This window comes from Leuresthes tenuis, unplaced genomic scaffold (assembly GCF_036924035.1).
Source record: "Leuresthes tenuis unplaced genomic scaffold, fLeuTen1.0.hap1 SCAF_14, whole genome shotgun sequence".
NCBI classification, from domain to species: domain Eukaryota; kingdom Metazoa; phylum Chordata; class Actinopteri; order Atheriniformes; family Atherinopsidae; genus Leuresthes; species Leuresthes tenuis.
The window spans coordinates 33897316-33920157 of NW_027325368.1; the positions used below are offsets into that span (position 1 = coordinate 33897316).

General features: G+C 39.7%; 1 protein-coding gene across 2 annotated transcripts; it reads left to right on the plus strand.

Moving 5' to 3' along the window:
• The first annotated feature begins 3077 nt into the window (after positions 1-3077).
• Positions 3078-21735, plus strand: kdm4ab (lysine (K)-specific demethylase 4A, genome duplicate b). Of its 2 annotated transcripts, none has more exons than XM_072363030.1 (23): positions 3078-3250; positions 4506-4667; positions 4961-5136; positions 5224-5338; positions 5878-6071; positions 6468-6517; positions 6655-6758; positions 6847-6984; positions 7074-7300; positions 8825-8982; positions 9105-9772; positions 12527-12634; positions 12750-12867; positions 12999-13174; positions 13655-13868; positions 16366-16445; positions 18448-18503; positions 19161-19269; positions 19848-20039; positions 20603-20773; positions 20934-21053; positions 21162-21254; positions 21333-21735. In XM_072363030.1, exons 2-23 carry the CDS (start codon positions 4527-4529, stop codon positions 21468-21470), a joined length of 3546 nt encoding a protein of 1181 aa, XP_072219131.1. In that variant the 5' UTR covers positions 3078-3250; positions 4506-4526; the 3' UTR covers positions 21471-21735. The 2 variants fall into 2 exon arrangements, with proteins under 2 accessions (XP_072219131.1, XP_072219132.1); XM_072363031.1 differs by having other exon boundaries at positions 12753-12867.
• Positions 21736-22842: the final 1107 nt, after the last annotated feature.

Below are 22842 nucleotides of genomic sequence, written 5' to 3' on the forward strand. Positions count from 1 at the left end.
GAGGAGTGTTTTCGCATCTTTGTTTACTTTTAGGGATATAATCGTTATTATTGCGTTTGATGTATAATACAAGTTTGTTTTTAGAATATTAATCAAAACACTGGAGCAAAAACTAAGTGTAGATACACTCACACATTGTTTCCAATAATCATAAGAAATTCACTTTTTTAAGTTATTCTAAAATACATAAATGATCATTTGAATACAAGACATATAATCATGTATCTTAAAACAAAAATCAAATGAGTTTTGTTTTTTAATTACGGTTTCTGAAAGGAAAATCCAATTATAAGAAGATACGTGCACCTAGGATAGATTATAAACAAATACAAAAAGAGCAATATGATGCGGCTTGATTGATTGATTTTTTTTAAACATCAGCTGCAGAGGAGAGATGTTGCATTGGTCAAAGGATGAGTCCTTTGACGAACATGTGATGACACAATTTTCCGCTTGACATGTCAAACGACAAGGTGTGTCATTCCAGTTTTGGATGACGTGTTAATGAATGTGATGAGAGTCATTCCAGCACAATACAAAAGTCAGAGAACTGACATCCAACACATCTGAAAGTCTAAGAATATATGGAACAGCACATTGAAACACTTTACGAGTTGGACACGAGTTGGAAAGCATTTGTTCCTTCATGTGGTAAAGGTGGACCTTAATGCAGACGAGTACATGGACGTAAATAAGAAATAAAGAAACTTTTATCTCCTGCTAACAAAACCACTCACACAGAAGTGACATAGGTTGGAATATATTAATCTCTAGATTGTATATATTCAAAAACTCTACATTTAGAATCTATCTGGAAATATCTTTTTAAGAAGATTGGCATCAGCTATGTTTAAAATATTGTTATGGTTGGAATATACTGACAGTTACATTTAAACAAATTTTGAAAATTTTTGAAAATCTTAATAAAAGAGAACACATTTGATCCTTTGAAATCTACAAATATCATTAGATATTTTGCATTTTAAAATCTTTCCCCCAAACAACCACATATAAAGATAATTTTATTGGAAATATTTTCATATATTTGTTGCCTGTTTATGTCAACAGGTTAAATGATCATCTAATACCATGAATTGAATATCAGACATTTAAATCTTTTTACTTCTATACATCTGGAGACAATATTTTCAAACTGAATGATTACTCTGCGTTTTTGGCTGCAAACAGTTACATTCTTTTCATCAGACTAGCCTCTGCCTTTTATTCATAGAAACTGGTATTGGATGGGATTCCTGTTGTTCCCTACAACTTTTTATTTTGGATCTAAGAGATCTTGGGATGGGCTGCACAGAGCTGTGGTAATTAACACTGTTGCCTCACAGCATGAGGGTTTGAATCCTGGCCAGGTCCTTTCTGTGTGGGACTTTTGCCAACACTAGACATACAAAAGCTCATCAATTTTTAAGATTAACATTTTTTTTTAAAAACAGGCACTAAAGGTTGAATCATAAATTAAAGATTGAATCATAAATCATTTACAGTGGCTGTAAGGTGGGGATGGTAGAAGATTAACTGTGAATGGATGGCAGTGGCAACTGAGATGTACAAGCAAAGGAAGTTTTTGTGCTCCTTCCTTGGATTGGATGTGGACCATAGATGATAACAGGAATTCATGGTCTGTGGGTTCTTCTGTGGACTTCCTTTTGGTTCCTTGGACTCATATCACGTTACGTTAATGTCACCTCTTTCACAGTTTAGTTTTGGTCTTATTATCTTCATTATTTTTGTCCAGTCCATTCATTGTTGTACTTTTTTGTGGTCTGCTTTACCAATCACACCATTGTGTGGATACAGTTTCCAGTATCCACACCTGTCAGTCATTTATCTTTAGCTCCCTAAGCATTTTTTCTGCCAAGGTTCCTTTGCTCATTTGTCAGATCATTTTCTTATCATCAACCCCTCCTTGTTCCTCCTCATATTGGATTTTTGTTCCTTCTTATGGATTTATTGTTTCTTCAGCACAGTATTTTTTTAGTTTTCTGTCTTGCAGCAGAAAGTTATTAAGAATAAGAAAACTATACAAAATATGTAGTGTCAAAATATTCAAAATATTTCATAACTTTATCAAAAATGCCAATGTTTTTACACACCTCTTGCTTTATATATATATATATATACATATGGTTCCAAGTTCTGATTCTTCATTAGCAATCTGCACAAGTTGTTTTCTTTTGTTCAAATTACTTAACCACCCTTTCATGTTTTACAATAGTTTTACCATTCCATAAGCCTGCAGTTGACAGTAATAAACAATGATCTAGTTTCAAATGTATTTTAGAGTCAAAGAATAACCCCGATAGCTTTAATAATTTATCAAGTTATTGAAAGTAAAACAAGGAGTGTCAATCTACTTCCTCTAAATCCATACTGGTTTAATTTTTTTTTAATCAAATTTGCAAGTTTTTGTACAAACCACTTTTCAAGCACTTTAGAAATATAAGTAATATGACAGAACTTTGATCATCAAAATCACAACTGTAAACATTTTTAAAAAGTGGAATTATTTTTGCTATAATTTTTCAGAGATTGGAAGAACAGATTACAACAGACGTTAAATGGTTTATTTATGAAGTTAAGTTTTGTCACAGTAATCATATAAATCCTACCAGACTCAGTTGCTATTTCATTGTTGCTTTGTCTTTCTATAGTAAGAATTTAAATTGGACTCCCACCCACCATTTTAATTTCTGCTGGCCTTGTGCCTCAGTAGATTGTGTCAGTCTCATAAGTTTTTCTTTTACAACTTTATCACCCTCACGTCTTATGTTGAGGGCCACACAGCGGGAAATCATAGGCCAGTTGTAGCGAATACAAACATTTTATATTTGCTTTCTCTCTTTTGTCTGTCATTGCTACCAATAATAATTGTTAATAGATGCAAAAAGTAAATATGAGATTACACCTATGTTTAAGGATTCAACCTTCATCCAAAGTCTAACAATTTAACTGATAGTTTTGTTAACTTAATATTTACAGAAAGATGTTTCTTACGGACGAGCCATCACTGTCGTCTTCTGATTGGTTAAGCGTGTCCCATGCGTGTTGTGGTAAACAAATTGGACAGTGCGTGTGTATGCGTAGCGGCGGTAATGGAGTAGAATAATCTTCTCATAGGGGGCTTAGTTAGCAAGCTGTCTTTTCTCTGTTATGCTACGAGTGACCGTTTCGATTAACTGCGAGGTATTTGCAATACAAGGGGCACAACGTCTTGTTTAACCGAGAGCAGGTGGTAAGTTGTCTGCATGTCCACTTAGCTTCGTCGCAGAATGTGAACTTCTGCACTCGCAATGCTAACCTGGTAGCTTTATTAGCCGGAAGAGCTACTCTGAAGCTAATGTAGATCCTACGGGCCGGGTGCAGTCTATTTCCTGATGTAGACACCATTTGCGTGGTATAACAGTTTCACAATTGTACTTGTTTGAATAAAATCAGCTCAAACTGTCGTTGAGAACGAGGAATATGCTAATGTCATTTTCATTTTTCATCTATTTTATGGTGAGAATGTTAACGCTAAATCAGTCTAAGTTTGTTAACCGCACTCAGTATAAATGAGCTGGATAGGCTGTAACGAAGCTACGTTGGAAGCTGTAACACAGAAAATAGCCTCTTGCCGAGAGATTTTTCGGGGGTTAGGGTACTTAATGCAAACTGTCATCTTTCTGCAGCGTTTACTTGAAAGATACAAAGTTTTAACATTGAGTCTACTGTTAGTTGTGTATGTTACTTTGCATTGACATTGACGCAAAAGTAACAAAATGGGACTTGAATTATCAGCGTTATGGTAACAGGTTAGCTAATGCTAACGTTGTGTTATGTTTCGTAGCAATTTTGTTACTTGATTGTTTTTGGGGTTTATTTTTTATTTTTTTTTTTAGCAAGTTAGCAAATGAGATAGCGTTAGATGACTGGGCTTTGGCGCTTGACTGAGTAAAATGAAAGAGACCCGGCTTTAACCCATCGGGGGTGTTTTTTGCGTTTCGCTGCACCGTCCTGGCTAGCTTGTCACATACAGACAGTGTGTAACGTTATAATTTGGAAATATACCTGGACATGTTTGAACAACCGTACACTCGCTCTGTGTTTCCCATCCTGCTATGTTGGCAGTATAAGATGCGGTTAATAAAAAAATAAACACTTAGTAAAAAAGCATCAGTAATTAGTAAAATTAGTAATAGAGTGACAGCTTTATTAATTTCTCTCGTGCTTTATTCAAACGTTACTCCTGTAGGCATGGGCATACATATTCAGTGTAGTATCATTAAATCTACTTACCTACGATGATATGTTTTAGAGTTTATCATTATCATCATTCCTATTATTATCATCATTGTTAATATTAGTTTGCAGTTGATCATTTAAGCTCGAGGGGGCCAGGCCAAACCTTAGATCCAGTTACACGTTGTTGGTGGTGGTAAAAATGAGATGATATTGTTGTGATGTGATAGAACACTAAAATCACAATTTCCCCCTTTCACAATGTGCAGGGGCCACCACTGACATAAAGAATGACATCAGACATGGTTTCCCAAAACCATGGTTCCAAGGGAATCATGACGTTTTACCCCACTGCTGAAGAATTCAAGAATTTCAGCCGCTACATTGCATATATGGAGTCGAAGGGAGCGCATAAAGCAGGCTTGGCAAAAGTAAGTACAAATAAAGTGCATGACTCCACACAGGCTATTTTCACATTGGTAACTATGTTTGTGGGATTGTTTTTAATAGCAGCAAAATGGAAAAAGTTCATTATTGTCTTAAGAAGGTTACCAAGGAAAATACAAGATAATCTTTTCTTTTAATTCTATACATCGTATTCCTGATATGTACACCCACTTGTCAGAAAAAATATCATTCTGCCATAGCTTTTCTAGTAAATAATCTTTCTTGCAAGCATTTATAAGAAACCCAAATAACTGAGTGTCTTCTTCTCTCCCCCAAGATTGTGCCACCGAAGGAGTGGAGACCACGACGCTCTTATGATGACATAGACGATTTGGTGATTCCGGCACCCATTCAGCAGGTGGTGACTGGACAGTCAGGCCTTTTCACTCAGTACAACATACAGAAGAGGGCCATGACTGTCAGAGAATTTCGCAAGATTGCCAACAGTGACAAGTGAGAAGTGCAGAAATTTGAGATTTAAGCCTGCTTTGTTAATTTTTAAGCTCAATCTTTTTTTGGTAATCTGAATGCCTTTCACAGGTTCTGTAGTCCACATTATGATGATTTTGAAGAACTGGAAAGGAAATATTGGAAAAATGTGACATTTAACCCTCCCATTTATGGGGCAGATGTTAATGGAACCTTGTATGACACAGTGAGTTGACATTTCTTATTGCTGCTGTGGTGATTATTGACCAAATATTTATCTTTGTTTTCTTTCTATCCTTTCACTCATCCATCTCTACCTGTTGACATGCAATGATGCTGAAACATCAGGGAACGTATGGGTTTTTCCCATACGTGGTCCTAAAAGCACTTGGCATGTGCAGTTTGCACAATGTAACCTCATGAACCAAACGCCTGTTATAAATTCATTCAGTTGAATAACTGCTCCATACTACTTCTCTATACTCCTCACTTGAAAGTCGCATTGGATTGAATCTTTGAATCTTCTGCTTTTTAAAACAGTGTAATGTAGTAAACATGCACACAAAAATTTGTGCCACAGCTTCACACACACACACTTTGACGATAAAAAGCTGATCCCACTTATGTTGAGGGAATTTGTCTGCATTAGAAGATTGAGAATCGAAGAACTCTTCCGAGATACCATTTAATGGAAACACCAGTTTTTTGAAAGGCAGCTTTTCACTTCTGTTTGCTGATCTTGTATTATTTGCTGTACTCTGACAGGATGTCAAAGAGTGGAATATTTGCCACTTGGGCACCATTTTGGATACTGTGGAACGTGACAGCGGCATCACTATTGAAGGTGTTAATACACCATACTTGTATTTTGGTATGTGGAAGACCACCTTTGCATGGCACACTGAAGATATGGACCTCTACAGCATCAATTACTTGCACTTTGGAGAGCCAAAGTCATGGTAAGGATTCATACATGGAGCAGAAATTCTGTCAGTCTTCTATAAATTTTATGACATGGCATAGCTTTCCCACCGCTGGTTGAAACCCAAATAACTGCAGTAAGTTCTATATGATGTAGGTGCTGATATAACATGGAAAAGGTTATCAATTACATGAGTGAGAGTCTTACCCCACATGTCTGACTTGAAAAATGAACAGATAAACAATTCTAGTGAGGCACAGAATTGGGTTCTTTCCATCAGGAAATATTGCCATCACCTGCCACACATGACACCAGCCCATTAAATGTAGATTTTAAATAGAAAACTAGAAGCGGTGTGAAATGGTTTTGGAGTGAAACTGAAATAGGTGGATATTTGCATAATGTCAATTTTTCCTCATGGGATTGTTTTCAGGTACTGTGTTTCCCCAGAGCATGGAAAAAGACTAGAGCGTCTGGCTAAAGGTAGGACTCCAATGGGATGTGTTCTGTAAGAGAACTTGTGAAAGCCAGATGACCGAATAAATGAACTGTTATGGAATCTAGAACTTTGTAGTAACAGATTTTCTTGTAGTATATATTTTTGCTCTCTTCTGTTTTAGGGTTTTTTCCTGGTAGTTCTCAAAATTGTGAGGCTTTTTTAAGGCATAAGATGACCCTTATCTCTCCGTCAATCCTGAAGAAATATGGCATTCCTTTTGAAAAGGTATGATTTGTACCTCTAAGAACCTGCAGTACTTTCTGTTTTAGCTTTAGTTGCTAGTAATTTGATTTGCTCTTCTTTTTTTTCTTAGATTACTCAGGAGGCGGGTGAGTTCATGGTCACTTTCCCCTATGCGTATCATGCTGGTTTCAACCATGGTTTCAACTGTGCAGAGTCCACCAATTTTGCCACAGAGAGATGGATTGAGTACGGCAAGCAGGCAGTTTTGGTGAGAACCAAAAGAGGCAGACTTTTTTCTTTTTTTTTAATTGATAGTTTAAACCACTGTATATTTGTGCCATTGTTTTCTCCAATCAGTGTTCATGCCGTAAAGATATGGTGAAGATTTCCATGGATGTATTTGTTAAGAAATACCAGCCAGATCGTTATGAACAGTGGCTAGCAAGACGACATATGGTACCCATTGACCACTCACGGCCCACCCCAGAGGCTAAGGAGTTTTTGGGTGAGGCCTTTAGTGAGATCAACAGCACCACAAACAGTAGCTGTATCGATAGCTGTGGGGAAGATGGAGAACGAAAGAGGTATGTCCTATACTAAGGATGTCCATATGGGTGTTTATTTTTTAATGTACCATGAAATGCACCATATGCTACGGTATTTTGGTACTTTTGATAACTGAGCTATCTCGGCTGGGAGTGCTTTCATAAGTTTCTTTAATGGAATGACAGTGACATCAGATGAAATGAGAAAGCCATCCCTTTTACATGGCTTTCATACCTTTTTTTTTTCACTTGTCTTGCACCAGCTGTATTGGCCCAGCTAACCAAGAGTACACCAGTCAAAGTATTTTCATGAAGGTTTTTAGCCCTCTTAAGGAGGTTACGTAGTTGGTATGATTTTTATGTTGGCTAGCAGACTTTGACCTATAAATGAGAAAATAATCTAACGAAATATTAAGATTTAGGTAAACTGTAGTATATTTCTAATATCATAACCCACATATGTTCTCTCCTTTGAAAAAAAAAAAAATGCTGAGAAACTTAAGTTTCTTAAATCTTGTTGTCTGCTCAGTTTTTCTAGTGAAGTTGGGTTTCTCTTGTTGCCTCCTGTCAAACAAAGCCTGCTCTTCAGCTGAAAGCAGCCACATTTTCTGTCCTGAGACTGCAGGTCACAGCTTTAGAATTCTGGGACCAATGTGACACCAGTAATCCAAAATAGTTCATCATTACTGCTCCCATTCCGAATACTTATGGTAGGAGCCAAAAGTCTGACCCTTCTGAAAAAAAAAAGATAAATTAAACCAATAGCAGGAAGTCTAAACAAAAACTGCCAACCCTCCATAACTGGAGCAACGTAGCTGAATTTTATTTCAGTAATCACTCTGACAAAGAGTAGATTAGTCATGCATGACCTATAACTGGATTAACCAGTAACAATCTTGATCATTTTAAGATGAATTCAGGAGATCATGTTCATGCTCTTTTGTGTGTGTAAACTTTTGAAGCTTGAACATGTTTGATCATCTAAATCATGTGTCAAACTGTTACCTTTTTGAAAATTGATAACGGCACACATCAACAGTGTTTTTTCTGCTTTGACAGTTGTTCACACTATTACACCTACAGTGGGTGGATGTGACTGATTCCCTGCCATACCATACGGTGGCTTGATGAGCAACAGCAAGACTTTCGAGAAAGGAATTGAAATTTAAAATGACTGTGTAACCAGTCTCTTTTAAACATGCCAGTTTTTGTGTTAAAAAGGCGCAAGACTCTCTGTGGCTGCCAACTAGAAATAGATTTCACAGCTTTTAGACCTTCTCTCAGAACTTTCAGCCCCTTTTATTTTCATGAAAGCGCCAAGTGAAATATTATATAACGAGCCGTAATTAGTTTTTATTATTAGTTGTTACAAAAGTAAACAAAACGTACCTTGTAAAGAACCAAGCCCTCTCCATAGTGCTACAGGTATAATCTCATCACACTGAATGCACTTTTATTGTAATATGTTATTTATGTTTGTCAAAAAACAAAGGTAAATAAACTGATGATAAGAAATGTCATGTTTCTAATCATCTCCATATTTCTGTGTTGTTGTGTTTTCAGCACACAAAGGATAGAGACCAAAAGACACCGGGTGTGTCTGGATGTGCCCGAGGATGTTGTTCCCAAGGATGAAGAGGATGCTGAGCAGTACGGAAAGCGTCCCAGGCTAAGTCTTATCCCTCCGAGAACTACTGCACAAGATGGCAAGAGAAATAAAGGTATCTCTTTCCCCCAATACTACACTGGTTTCCTCTATGCCAGCTAAAACTGTAATTGTATTGTGAGGAAAAAGTCTGAAGTGGAAAAGTTGATCTTTTCTTTCCGCTTATTTGTTTTACAGGTCCACCAAAGTTGGTTGTCACACCAACCAAACTGACTTTAATGGATCCATTTCACAGGGGCTTGACCCAGAGTAACAGTGACGGGGGCCGTCCTCATCATTATACCAAAACTCGTGCACCGGCGATCTCATCTGAGTCGAAGCCCAGAAATGGACATCTAACAGTTGCAGTGGCACCCACATGGACAGAGGCCACTACTCAGCCAGTCCGCAAAATGGGGGTGGCCAGTCTACTCTTTCACAGGACTCTGAGTCCAAAAGATGCTCTTCAGGTGCACAGCTATACCCTAGAAAAGCAGCCTCACACACAGCTCCAGGTGCACAGCTATGCCAGGGAACACCAACCTCGTCAGTTTCAGCACAAAACCTGTACAAACACACAGGTTCAGTCTGCGTCTCAGGATCCAGGGTGTGAGAAAACCGAATCACAGCCTGAATCTAAAATCACTCTTACCGAAGTAGTACAGGATGAATCAGAAGGACAGACTCCTGCTGTGCAAGACCAAGAGGAGGCCGAACCCAAAGTGTCAATCCCGGTTGAAGTTCCGGCTGAAGTGGAGATGCCTGAAGTTGATCCTACTAGCAAGTCTGCGCTGCGCCAGACCCAAATGCAATTTCAAGAGGGCAACAACGAGGAAATGGAGGCTCCAAACGCGAACAAGCCAAAGGTCAGTATTTTTATTTTCTCATCTCCAGATGTTAATTCACTATCCATTTAAAGTTGTAGTCGTCAGCCCTTTTCACTCTGCCTGTAAGGCGCAAATGCACCTTCGTTGCACCTTGTCAGAGACAAAAGAACAAGTTCAAAGTTGATGCACCTCTTAACTGTAATGGGAAGTGATCAGAGCTGATCCGTAGAGCATGTGTAGGAGTAATCTTCATGGCTGAACAAACGCCTCGAGACAGTGCCAGAATTGTTTTAAAGCACATACAGATGCAACGCCATGTGATCTATAAAAACAAGCAAAGGTGAGCTTCTTTACAGCAATCTACGGGTCTTAGCCGGTGGCACATGCTGCATGCATTGTCAGTTCAGTCAAATTACCAGCAAATTATTCAGTCCAAGGAGCTTTTAGACGCAACATTGCTGTGTAGATTGGAGCCTTTTCCCTGAAAGCTGGTTCAACTCTGAACTTTACCCTGGGCTCTGTGTGGACTGACCCCTGAGGGGGAAACTCATTTGACACTATGCAAATCTATCTTTGAAAATGTCAAAAAGTTAACACCCATACTATTACTCAGCATAGTTCAACCATTAAACATTTAACAGTACTTGATATCTTATTTCAGCTGTAATGTTGCAGCCAAAGTGTGTGAGGAAAAACTGAGGTGGAAATTTTATGATTTTGTTTGTTATGTTATAGCCTTGATCAATAATTTAATAACTGAACCTTTTTAATATTTTTTTGTATTAGAACACATGTCATGAGTGAAACAAACGTCTGAGCATTTCCACCTTGGAACTGCAGAGAACCAATGAAAGTTTCAAAATAACAGATTCAAGCAGTCATACATTTTTAAACCTAGACCTTATTTCTGGCATGAAATGCGTTCATCTGCTCACTGAGAACAGTTTGGTGAAAGTCTGCGTCCTTTGGAAGATATTTAGATAACTGGAGATCCATATAACGGGGCTTATCGGGGGCTTTCTACACACTCGTCTACTGGGATGACGTCATAGACACTCTTATCTACTCCGTGCTCTGTGACAGTCGGCTAACTTCACACAGAGTTTGCTGCTGATAGTTTTGTGCAACATGGCAGGATATTTATCAGATTTTGACGACGTGGACGACAACTGTGTGTATGATGGACGTCCTTACCGGAGTGAATGAGCTGTGCTGCAGCAGCATGATGACGTCATCCCAGTAGACGAGTGTATAGAAAGCCCTCTATAAGCCCCCCGATAGCTGCCTATAACAACAACACAGCAGCTCTGAGCTAACAGAGCTATAGCACACGTTCATTCATTCATTCTTCTTAAATTATTGGTAAAATAAAGACAGATAATGCCTTATTTAGAGGCTGCATCCTCTAAGCCCCGTTCACTCCGTTATATGGATCTCCAGTTATCTAAATATCTTCCGAAGGACGCCGACTTTCACCAAACTGTTCTCTGTGAGTAGATGAACGTATTTCATGCTAGAAATAAGGTCTGGGTTTAAAAATACCGGAGTTCCCCTTTAACAATCCAATCCTTTCAACTTGGCAACAGGGCTAGAGATGCTCTTGCAATGTTGACATTAAGCAGCACGTTATGAGCTGCTTGCTGTTATAGTCGAGTGGAAAAGCCTGATTACCTTTGTGCACTTACATCAGTTTAGCCCAGTATAAGACTCCCTGTAGCTATTTTGTGGTTCTCCTTCTGATTTATCCCTCATGTATTTGTGTGCGTACGTGTCTGTGCTTATAATCTGTACATATTATGGATCAGCTCCCACAATACTTAAAATAAGTAACCACGATACTATACCAGACAAAGTATCACGGTTCCGGGTATTATCGCGATATGGCAGCCTTTTTCATTATTATTTGCATGAACTGCAATGTATTTGTACAAGTTATAAACACTTATTAATTACGTATGGTGTTATGTGCCCGATAAACATACTAATATAAATAATCAACTTAGGATAACAAATCCACTGTCTTTTTAAAAAATGTATTTGACAATAATGCTTCTTCTCCAACGTAATAAAACATAGAGAAGAAAATACAATAAACAGGAACTGATTTCCGGTGAAAACTATATTTTTATGTATTTTCTAGATGCTTTAACATCTAACTCTTCATTCTTCAGCCTGTACACGAAGCATATGGCCTAATGTTAGCCAATGAGAAAATAAGCAGGAAATACTAACCTGGTATGTGACACATAAATCTGGGTCAGACACTGCAGGTGTTTTATGAGGTTGGATGTGTTGCCTCCTTTGGCTCCTATAGCTGGTGGCAGCGCCTGCACAGTGGACGGCCATCTTCTATTGCTTTACCGTCTGTGCCTCGTTTAAACCCAAAATAGTTCCAAATGTGGCTTTTGGAGATTGTTTTTAGTTTGTTGTTTCGAGCACGCTGCGGCAGTGTGTTGTCCCGTGTTTGTAACTGCTGTGCATGCGTCTGGGCGGGACAGAACTTTAGTTTTAAAAGCCTAACTCTGAGTTTCTCTCAATTTGGGATTAAGAAACTCTTTTTTTCACTTGATTTACTGACTATCATACAGCACTGTTGTGCATGTACTGACATAAATAGAGACAACAGACATAGTATCTGGTGCATGTATGATGCAAACCACTCAGTGCTCGGCACTAATTCTACTAATCAAACCATTATTGATGGCTTTTCTGGTGGCAGAATACACTTTTCATAGTCATTATAACAAAATCTGCCACCAGTGTTCAATTTTGTTCATCCTGTTTAAACTACAGAGTAACCAATATCCATTAATGGATAATGGCATTGACCCCCCGAACGACACCGCTCCTGTCAGGAAACCAGTTCATGATGAAATGAAGGCGATTCTTCAGAACAATCATGTAAGTAGTTACTGCCTGTGACCAAATACTCAAAGCTTTGACCTGATTGTTTTGGTACAGTCAGCATATTTTTCTGTCTTTGTTGTTATGCTTTGTTATACAACTTTTTCCCCAGCAGGTGACAGAAGAGCAGTCGTATTGCAAGTCAGTGGCCAAAAAACAGGAGCAAGAAGAACAGCTCTGTAAGCTGCCTCGCCATCACCCTCTGATCAGAGAAGTACACAGTGATGATGGTATGTAGCAGTGGAGTTCATCTGTCAAATGATCACTATATAGTATTCCAGTTTAGCAAGCACTGTTCTATCATGATGCAGTTGTGTTTTTTCATACCTTCTCTCTTTGTATTTCATCATCTTTTCTTCAGATGTGTATGTAGATGTAGACGTAGAACAAGAAGACAAAGAGGAGTGGGCAAAGCCTCTAACCCAGCTGTGGCAGTGTCGGCCATGTAACCCCCAGGCAGAGTGGGAATATAACAAAAACATGGGCCAGCAGGCCCCTTACTGCTCCATCTGTCTGCTCTTTCATACTTACCATCAGGTAAGATGTGCATTTGTGTCGATTGCCTTATCAGTCTTTTCTTTCCCCATTTTGTTATCTGTGCTATCTCTCACTGCAATAACAACTAAAGCAGCAGGATGGATGAACTGGGGAAGCAGTTTCTCAGTGCACTTATTTTACTGATGAAAAACCAGCAGTTTTATTGCTTTTATTTTAGAAAGTTTAGAAAGTTTTATTTTCCACTTTCTAGAAATGATATCAAAACACATGTGAAAACAGTTGTTATTTATGGCACAACCTATATCTGTTGTAGTCACGGTAATTAGAGCTGTATTTCTACATAAAGGAAGCAGTCATATAGTTGGTCCACACAATTCAATAGAGACTGATTATAATTGACAGTAATGTTTAGAATATCCTAATGGTTACCTGCATGCTTTGAGGTGTGGTGAGGACTGGATGAGATTTTTATAGTTTCCTTGACAAACTTTGGAAATATGTGCATCCACTCCCTGGCAGTCCGAGTCGAGCAATGGAAGTTCCAGCGTGATCTTGGTGAATCGTCCGGGTGGACGTCAGTGGTCCAAACCGCTCATCCCAGAGATGTGTTTCAACACCCAATCCAGCAAGACAAATGACAGCGGGGAGGGACAGCTATCTAATCCTCATGTTGCGGAGGACGGGACCAGCCGTCTGGTCAGCTGTGCTCAGTGCTTCGTTCGTGTACATACGAGTAAGTCCGTTCTCTTGGATGAATGGGTATGTCCTAAAAGTCTGCATTGATAGGAACACTTGTTGAGTAACATCTGTTCCATGCAGTTCCATACTGTTCTTTCAGATGTTTGAAAATATGCAAGTGTTAATCTTGAAACCTCACTAACAAACTGTGAAACAAAAATAGTTCTGACTCAATGCCTTAAAAGATTGTGCATGAATGCACAACCACACCTCTGACATCCTGAGTTATTCAGCCAGCTAAAAGCTGTCTCACGCACGACCTTTCCTCTGTAGCTGAATAAAGTTCCATTCGTGGAGACAAAATTAAGTTTTAATTGCAATACTTTCTTTACACACGCAGTAGAGTTTGACATAATAACATGTTCTTATTTCTATACTGTTTACCCTACTGACAGTTTTTAGCTTTGAGGGATTTTAAGTGGAAAGTTGAAAATGACTCCATTTGTATCATCTCAAACTGGCCTAGTAGGGTTTGCTATTAATTGTTGCCTGGGGCAAATAAAAATGCCTCATATGGTTGTCCGATTGTGCAAGTGAAATTACAATGGATGCATTGAAAACTGTGTTTTTGCCATCCACGAGCCGTCCATACTGCTTTGTGCCATCACTGTCTAACGTGTCGGACCACATTCACAACTTATGGACAAATCAGACTGGTGTTCTAATGCTGTGGCATTTACCATCTCATACAAACAGTGCAATTGACCAGCTGAATTAGGGTTAAAATGTTCTTTTAACCACATCATTTTGACCAAGCTTTTGGGGAAAAAAAGCCAGCAAAACTAATCGGAAACAAATGAGAAAAGTAACACAACATGACAAAGTGAATCTACGGTCAGTTGCTTGGAAAAGTGCCTCTGGTTCCACCAGAATCAGGAGAACAACGCATCAGCTGTTACTTGTGAGAAGTTCCCGAAGAAAGCAAGACATGTATATTTAAATAAGTTGAGTTACCAACTTATTTTGGGGCTCATAAGTTGAATTCTGATTGTTATGATAGCTTGATTGCATAAAAAAAAAAGGTGTTGGACTCAAAATCTCCGAGAAACTCAGACAGTTGTTGGTCAACATAAAAACTGAAACTGTCAACAGTCACAAATGAATGGATGAACAATAAAAGAGGCATGTAATATTATTGTTGTTATGAAACGTATACATTAGTGCTGACAGTAACTTAAAGTTACTACAACTGTTTTTAATGGCTCAGCTATGCGAATAATTGTGGTTAGCAGGAGTTAACAGAGAAATGTGTGGAGGACGGCGCATCCAAGTACCAGACACATAAAACGTTATCTGAAATGATCTGAAATACTGGCTGTCTCATTATAATCGGATAGCAAAGCGAGCAGATTTAACTTGTACTTCTTGCCTCTCGATTTGACTCAATTTTCCCAGCCAAAGAACAAGTCCACCACCAAGCGGTCATTGCTTTAAAACATCTAATTACATTTGTAAGGCTCATAAATGCATATCTGTCCATATAAGGCACTTTAGAATATTACAAAGTAAATGTGTGGTGCTGAGATATTCTCTTTTACACAGATCCACAATTATTCACAATTCGTTACAAGTTTAGAGGGAACTAAGTACCGAGGGAAATAACGCTCGACTCGGATGAACATCCAGATGACCCAGCTTTCCACCAGTACTTAAATGCACCATGCACGGACGAATCTGTGAGGCTTCTCGGAGGCGTGAAAACAGTCTCAAAACCCTTTGTGCTGATCTATAGCTTTGTGCGTGTGTATCAGGCGATTCGTGCCTGCGTATTTAACGATTTGTGTGTGTAGGAGACTTTTTGAATTCCTAATTATCGTTTTGTCCATAACTTCGAGCAAGTTACACACACACAAATCAAGTAGTATGCACAAATCAGATTGTACGACGCACAAATCAAGTGCTACGCACGCACTGATGTCTTGAGTCGATTTTCTCTCCATACTTTTGATCATGTGAAAAAAATCCTCCGTCTGACAAAGGTGCCATATTTAGGTCGTCAGTCATTACAACTGATTACATATCAGCTAGTCTATACTCGTTTGCTAGTTTAACTGTAATGTCATGCTTGACAGGTTCAGGATTTATGAGTACCCAGATACTCATGTTGATGATCTTAAATACAGAACATCATGCTTAAACAAATCATCACAGCAACACTATTACTATAATGATAATATATAATGATTTCCAAATCCCAGTTGATCTTTAGAGCTGACTCTCGCTTTCCATTTTAGACATGTAAATTTGGCTGCTGGGCATGTAACACATACCAGTCAAGGCCTTTTCAAGGCAGGAGTCAGCTTGATCTTGTGTTTTAAATGAAACTGTATTCACTAAATGCAACTTGAAGTTCAGCTTTATATCTTGTCTAGACTTTTGTACATTACAAGATAAATCCCAGCATACTATAGATGAGAGCTAGTCAAATGTACAAATAACCAAGTTTTGATATGAAATCTGTGAAAAGTGATGTGTGACATGTCCCTTTTTAGGTTGCTACGGTGTGTCTGGAGATGAAGAAGAGCTAGACGACTGGCTTTGTGCCCGCTGTGCAGCTGACGCCATCACTGAGGTTAGTCAGCAGGGCTCAGGCACCTTGTGATGGATCAGCTCATCAGTGAACATTGTTAAAATTTCTCATCATTCCAATAAACGGCAGAATAAAGCAGCAGAGGTGCTTGTTTTCTCAAGCAGGTATCGTAATACTATGGAACACGCGGTGCCTGTTGGCGACGTCACTGGCAGGAAGCTCTGCAGCTTAGATTCTGACCAGCAGGAAGCACAGCGAGATGTTTTGTTGAAAGATCCATAAGAATCTTTATCTGCGCACTCAGATTTGTGTACTGACAAGAATAATTATTTCACTCATGTTTAGAAATAAATATGCTGAGTTAGGACTGGGCGACATGGGGAAAAAGTCTTTTTTAAAAAATTTTTATATCAGTCAATATCGAGTCCATAATTTTTAGCATCCACTTGAACCCCTTATTTTCCACCGTGCTTATTGGTAGCATGTCTTTTGCAGTACAATAAGCTACTGCATTTGTAATATCACAGTGTCTCTTTTTTTTGTGTCACACAACATGGCGCTGGATGAAGCAGACTCTATGGCCTTCTGTTGCCGCTGTACAGGCCTTGTTATTGGGGCAAGATTAGCACTAGTTCCATGGCTCTATTCCAGCCTCCTGATTGGTTCAGCGCAGCTCTCGTTTTCATTGGCTATTCGTATTGTCTGTCAAAAGATGGACGAATGTAATCTATCGGAAAGAATATTGATCATGTTTCATATCTCTATCGAGGAAGTTATTCCTCAATAAGTATATCGTTTTATCACCCAGCCCTATGCTGAGTGTAGTTGGTACAACTTTCAAACATTAATTGTCGCTCTGGATCTTTGCTCTCTATTCTACTGCCTCCCTTGTGCTGAGGCAACAAGAGAGTTCCTTTCTTTGTGTTTGGGGAATATGTTTTATATATTAGAACAAAAATGATAATAATAATAATAGATAAATGTGAGAAGAACATGTCAGCAGTCACTGTTAAAAAGTCTTATGGCTGTGGGAACAAAGGACCTCCTGAACCTCTCAGTCCTGCAGCTGTCCTGCAGCTGTCCTGCCAGGTTGCTGTGAAGGGGGTGTTTATTGTTCACCATCATAGAATATAACTTCCTCCTCATCCGTTGCTCCACCACAGGGTCCAGCTCCCTGCCTATCACAGAACTGGCCATTTTCACCAGTTTGTCCAGGCGCCTACAGTTTTTGTCCGTAGGGCCACTGCCCAGCAGACAGCAGCAGAGAACAGTGACAGAGTGATAAAACATGCACAGCATGTCACTGCAGACATTGAAGGAAGAGATGGCTCTGTCCACATGAGGAAAGTGGCATGCATTCAGCCCTTTGACCACGAGTGGGCAATGTTTCTTCTTTAAAGTTCATAAAAGTCTGGTGGCTGTGTTTTTTCTCCCTCTCCTCTCCTCTTGCCCCCCCCCCGTTGCAACTCTTTAAAAAGGGCGCATGTGCGTGAAGCCGCTGCCTGTTGCAAAACAATTTCCCCATGGCGATTCATAAAGCATTCTTGAATATTGAATCTTGAAACACCTGAAAAAGCTTTTTCTCTTGTCTAGTTTATCTTCTGATTTAGATTTAATTTTGCCTAATTTAAGTATTAATAAGGTTATTGATTTAGGTCACTGTTTTGTCACAGATAAATGGAAAGCAGTTTGGTCTGTATCTTTTCATAAACTCAAGCCCCCCCCTTCCCATGTGGTTAAGGTATTTTTTTTTTTAGGTGCTAGTAGGGTTTCCTCTCATATTTTTTAGCATCTTGTTGGATTTTGATAGCCCATTATCAGTATATTTTGCTGTTGCCAATTGACACAAGAGATGAGGTGAATTTAATCTAATGTTAAGGATTATGGGGGATAAGTTCTGCTTCTGACCTTGTTACTGAACCAGTTTGGGTATAGTGTCAATCTAAGGGTCATTACCTTGCAGTGGTGTACAGTAAGATGTCTTAAAAATGTTTTGTGACAAGGAAAGAATTCTAGAATAAATGTTCCGTGTTTCTTCCTGTAGGACTGCTGTCTGTGTTCCCTAAGAGGTGGAGCTCTACAGAGAGCCAACAGTGACAAGTAAGTAGCACAGGAAGCACAAACAGTTAGAGAAATCTTTTAGAAGGCCCGTTTCTGAAACATTTACTGGGAACACATCCATCTCTGTGGTCTTTAAGTACACAGGCTGTTGGTCTGGCTGATAAGCCCATCATTTTTTTACCAGCAAGTGGGTTAAACCCTGCCAGCTTAACACGTACGTGCATCATTTCTGTGTGTGGGGAGTAACTTAGGGTCAGTCTAATGTGTGGGACAGTGGAACTGAACCCATTGCAGGGAGATTTGTGGATCTCCTTCTTAGTATTGTCTTTTTTTTTTTTGTTGACCTTTCAGTTAAGATTATTTGTCAAAATTTAGTTTCAAACGTCAACACAATAACATTAATTTTGTGTGTGTGAACTAAATATTCTTTTATTTGGAGGAGGCTGGGAAGTGTTCTGTGTTCTGACTCAATTGATTTTGTATTGACCCTTTCTTTAACTGTATGCTGTTTTGGTGGAACCTGTCTTAGTAGTAGTTTCCCACATTCCAAACATTAAACAGAGCTTCACTCTGCTTAGTTATTCTGTTCTTTGTTGTTTAAATCCCAGTTAAAAAACCTGTTGAAATTTGGAGAGCCATTGCACCCTGAGCAATGCCGTTTTCCCTCATTCTACCTGACGTTTGCCTTTGACACAGATGGGTTCATGTGCTGTGTGCCATCACTGTGCTGGAAGCTCGCTTTGTCAACATCACAGAGCGGAGCCCCATCGACCTCTCTGCCATTCCACTGCCACGCTTCAGACTGGTAAGACTGTACTTTGACATGTTTACCTTGATTTAGACTGTGGGAGGGAGTGTTCTTTGAATGTGACACTGTCTCCTCTTACCTTTTACTTATCGTATTCTGGTGCATTACACATTTTCCAAGTGACTGATTTGAGGTAGTATTTGAGATCGATTGAAACTTTTGACTCAGATTGGACTCCTGGCATGTGAGGTCATGTTTTTCGTGACTCATTGCGTTGTTGGTGACATCAGGCATGGTTGTTGGCTGTCTTCAGCAGTTTCACTTCTCAGTCTGCTCATTTGAGGTTTCAGAAAAAATAATGTTTAACTGCATGTGACGTCACAGGACACAGGCGGCACAATAGTTGGTCTTGTCTTCATTGCCACTGGTCAAAGGAAACTTTTACCTGTAATGAAACAGCCACATAATGCAGGGCCCTCAGTAAATTGAGGTCCCTGCAGTGTCTGCTTGTCTTCCGCTGCTTTTGACAACTTGTTTTGTCCCTCTCATTCTTTCAACTCTGGCCTGTTTCCTTTTCTCACCTTTCCTTCCTGCCTTTTGTCACTTGTGCCCTTTATCCCCACCCACTCTGGTAGAAATGCGCCTACTGCAGGAGACGGATGAAGAGGGAGGTGAAGGGCTGCTGTGTCCAGTGCTCCCACGGGCGTTGCTCCACAGCATTTCACCCCACCTGTGCTCAGGCTGCTGGTGTCCTCATGCATCCAGATGACTGGCCATTCGTAGTCTTCATCACCTGCCACAGACACAGAGCACCTGTCATACCTGAGGTAACTCAGCAGAATCGCACTCAGGGCAGGAGTTAGGAAGGTGCAGACGGTGATATTAGTTTTGCATACATTATCCTTTGAAGCTTTGCAGTTTAAGGTTTGCAGGGGGATTTCTTTTTAAGTATTCAACAAGGCGCTGATCTCATTGACTAGCCTGGATTAGTTTTAATGAACTGTAAGGTTGGTGACTCATTCCTGGGTTCCTCCCATCCATGTGTAAAAGCATCCTTGAGCCAGACACTAAACCCTAAATGTATCCTTATGGCCAACAAGCACCATGACAGCACCACTCCCATTGAGGGTGAATGAGAGGCAAAACACGGGGAACTGCCAAGTAAAACTACTGATTATCGATGCAGTCCATGTGCCATTTAGCATTTACGTAATACTGTGAGTGGAAAACAAACTCCCGCTCAGTTAACATCATGATCCAGCTGCTTGTTAGGAAGCTTCTTACTACTGTTAGTGCTGGTGCTGCTTTGCTGTAGTTGGACGATGATGATAATATCTTGCGTTGTGGTTTGATAAGTATTTAAGAGTAACACTTAATTTCCCTCCTTTAGCGCAACAAGGCCTCCATGCAGGAGTTGACGGTAGGCCAGAAGGTGATCTGCAAATACAAGAACGGCCGTTACTACCACAGCGAAGTGGTGGAGCTGACCACAGCCACGTTCTACGAAGTGGTGTTTGATGACGGCTCGTACAGCGACAATCTTTTCCCAGAAGACATTGAGGTTGATTACATTTCTTTCAGGTGTCACTGAAGTTTGCAGCTTTTAGCAGCTGTAGCATAGTGGAGTGACAGAGATAAACTCCCAGTGACATCTGCGAGTGTTTTCACTTCTGGATAAGTTTTCAGATGTGACTTGGCATTTTGCTTTGATTTATTTGCAGAACCGTGACTGTGTCCGCCTTGGCCCACCCTCAGAAGGTGAAGCTGTTCAAGTGAGATGGACAGATGGGTTGATATACGGAGCCAAGTTTATAACGTCACACTCCATCCCCATGTACCTGGTAAACCCCCCCCCCCTTTCTAGCTTTCTGTGAAAATCAGTGTCAAGTTGACATTTATCGACAAATGTGTGTGTGTGTGTGTGTGTGTGTGTGTGTGTGCGCGGGAAGGTGGAGTTTGAGGATGGATCACAAATCACAGTCAAGAGAGAAGACATCTACAGTCTAGATGAGGATCTGCCCAAACGAGTCAAGTCACGTTTGGTAAGCTCACAGTCTTTGATAAGTCTGTTTGTGCCGCATCAACTCTTTCTACACCCAACGTTGCTGTTTTGTCTGCAGTCGGTGGCATCAGATATGCGCTTTGAGCTCTTCGCACAGAGCGACGTCAAACAGACCTCCAAAAGGCAACGGGTCATCAACTCGCGATACAGAGAGGACTACATCGAGCCTGTCATCTACCGAGCCATCATGGAGTGACTTTTATTGAGCTCCATATCTTTTGGCCTCTGCTAATAGGAACGACCCCCCCTTCCAGTTCTTCCAAGGCCTCTCAGGCTCCATATTTATAAACTACGGCTGGGACTTGAACTGACTCGTGTGTGCTTTGAATATTACTGTTTGATTTCAGTTATCCATTACATTCTGTATATTGTTTTTCCCCTCTTTCTCTTCCTTTTCTTTCTTTTTTGTAGGAAGAAGCCATCAGTCAGTTATTAAAGATGCTAAAGGCTGGACTATTTAACTGGGGCCAGATGTTTTCATTTTCTATACTGCTGCAGCTTTTTTGGTGATTTTTTTTCACACATTTTCCTAATTTAATTACAAAAATATTTTGCCGTGAAGAAAATTGGGTAGGAGTTTTAAAAGGGACGTTTCGGGTGTCAGATTTTCTACTCTTCCAGTTTAACTGTAGACTTTGAGCTAAGCAGCTGCTGACGTAACTTTTTTCTCTCGGCAGTTTGTGTAATCAAGAACTGCGTTGAATTATTACCCCGAAGAACCGAGACATTTCAAGATCAGTTCTTTCCCATAGCAGATCCTCAGATTGTATGTTTTACTTGCATTATTAGGTTGCAAAGTATCTTTATGTAGTTCACCTTCACCCAAGTATGTCATGGTGCATCTACTTTTTAGACTCAGGAAGTCTAAACATGTTTCATAAGCCTTACAACTGAAAGGTCCAAGCAAACACTCTGTTTTTCTTGTTTTATTAGAAGTAATGTAAATAATATTTATTTATACCAGTGCATCAAGTTTGAGATAAAAGCTATTTTTGTCACTTCTTTTTCACAATCTGCAGATTGCCCACATGCATTTATATTTATTATATTGACAGGGTTGCAGACGCCTTTGAGGCTTTTCACTTGCTGGGACTGGAAGGCAAGAATGACTTGGTTCAAGTTTCTCCTTAAACAAAAGCACTTATTGTTTCCCGTTGAATTATGTTTAGCGTTTGATAGATTTAAGTCCTCCAACAAGTGTAGACAGTTTGTGTGTTTCGAAGCTTTAGAGAACATAATTTCAGGTCAAAGTGTGATCCTTCATAATCAAAAGTAAGATTTTCAGAGTTTGTTTCTCCCCCATGTACCTGCTTTAAAGTGGTCTTGTGAAAGGTTACTGGCCACTCTGTAGGGTAAGGTGTGCAGGCACCTTTTTTAGCATTGGTCATTTCATGGCTGCTGTTGCCTCTGGATATTTTGGGGGTCTCACTACGTAAAGGAAATCAAACCCATGCACTATTTGTAAACATCAACTGTTTGAGTAAAATTTGGGTTAAGAAAAAGTGCCGTGCATCATTTCCTGTCCACCATCACACACTAAAGTGCCGTGCCAGCAACCTGTAGTGTTA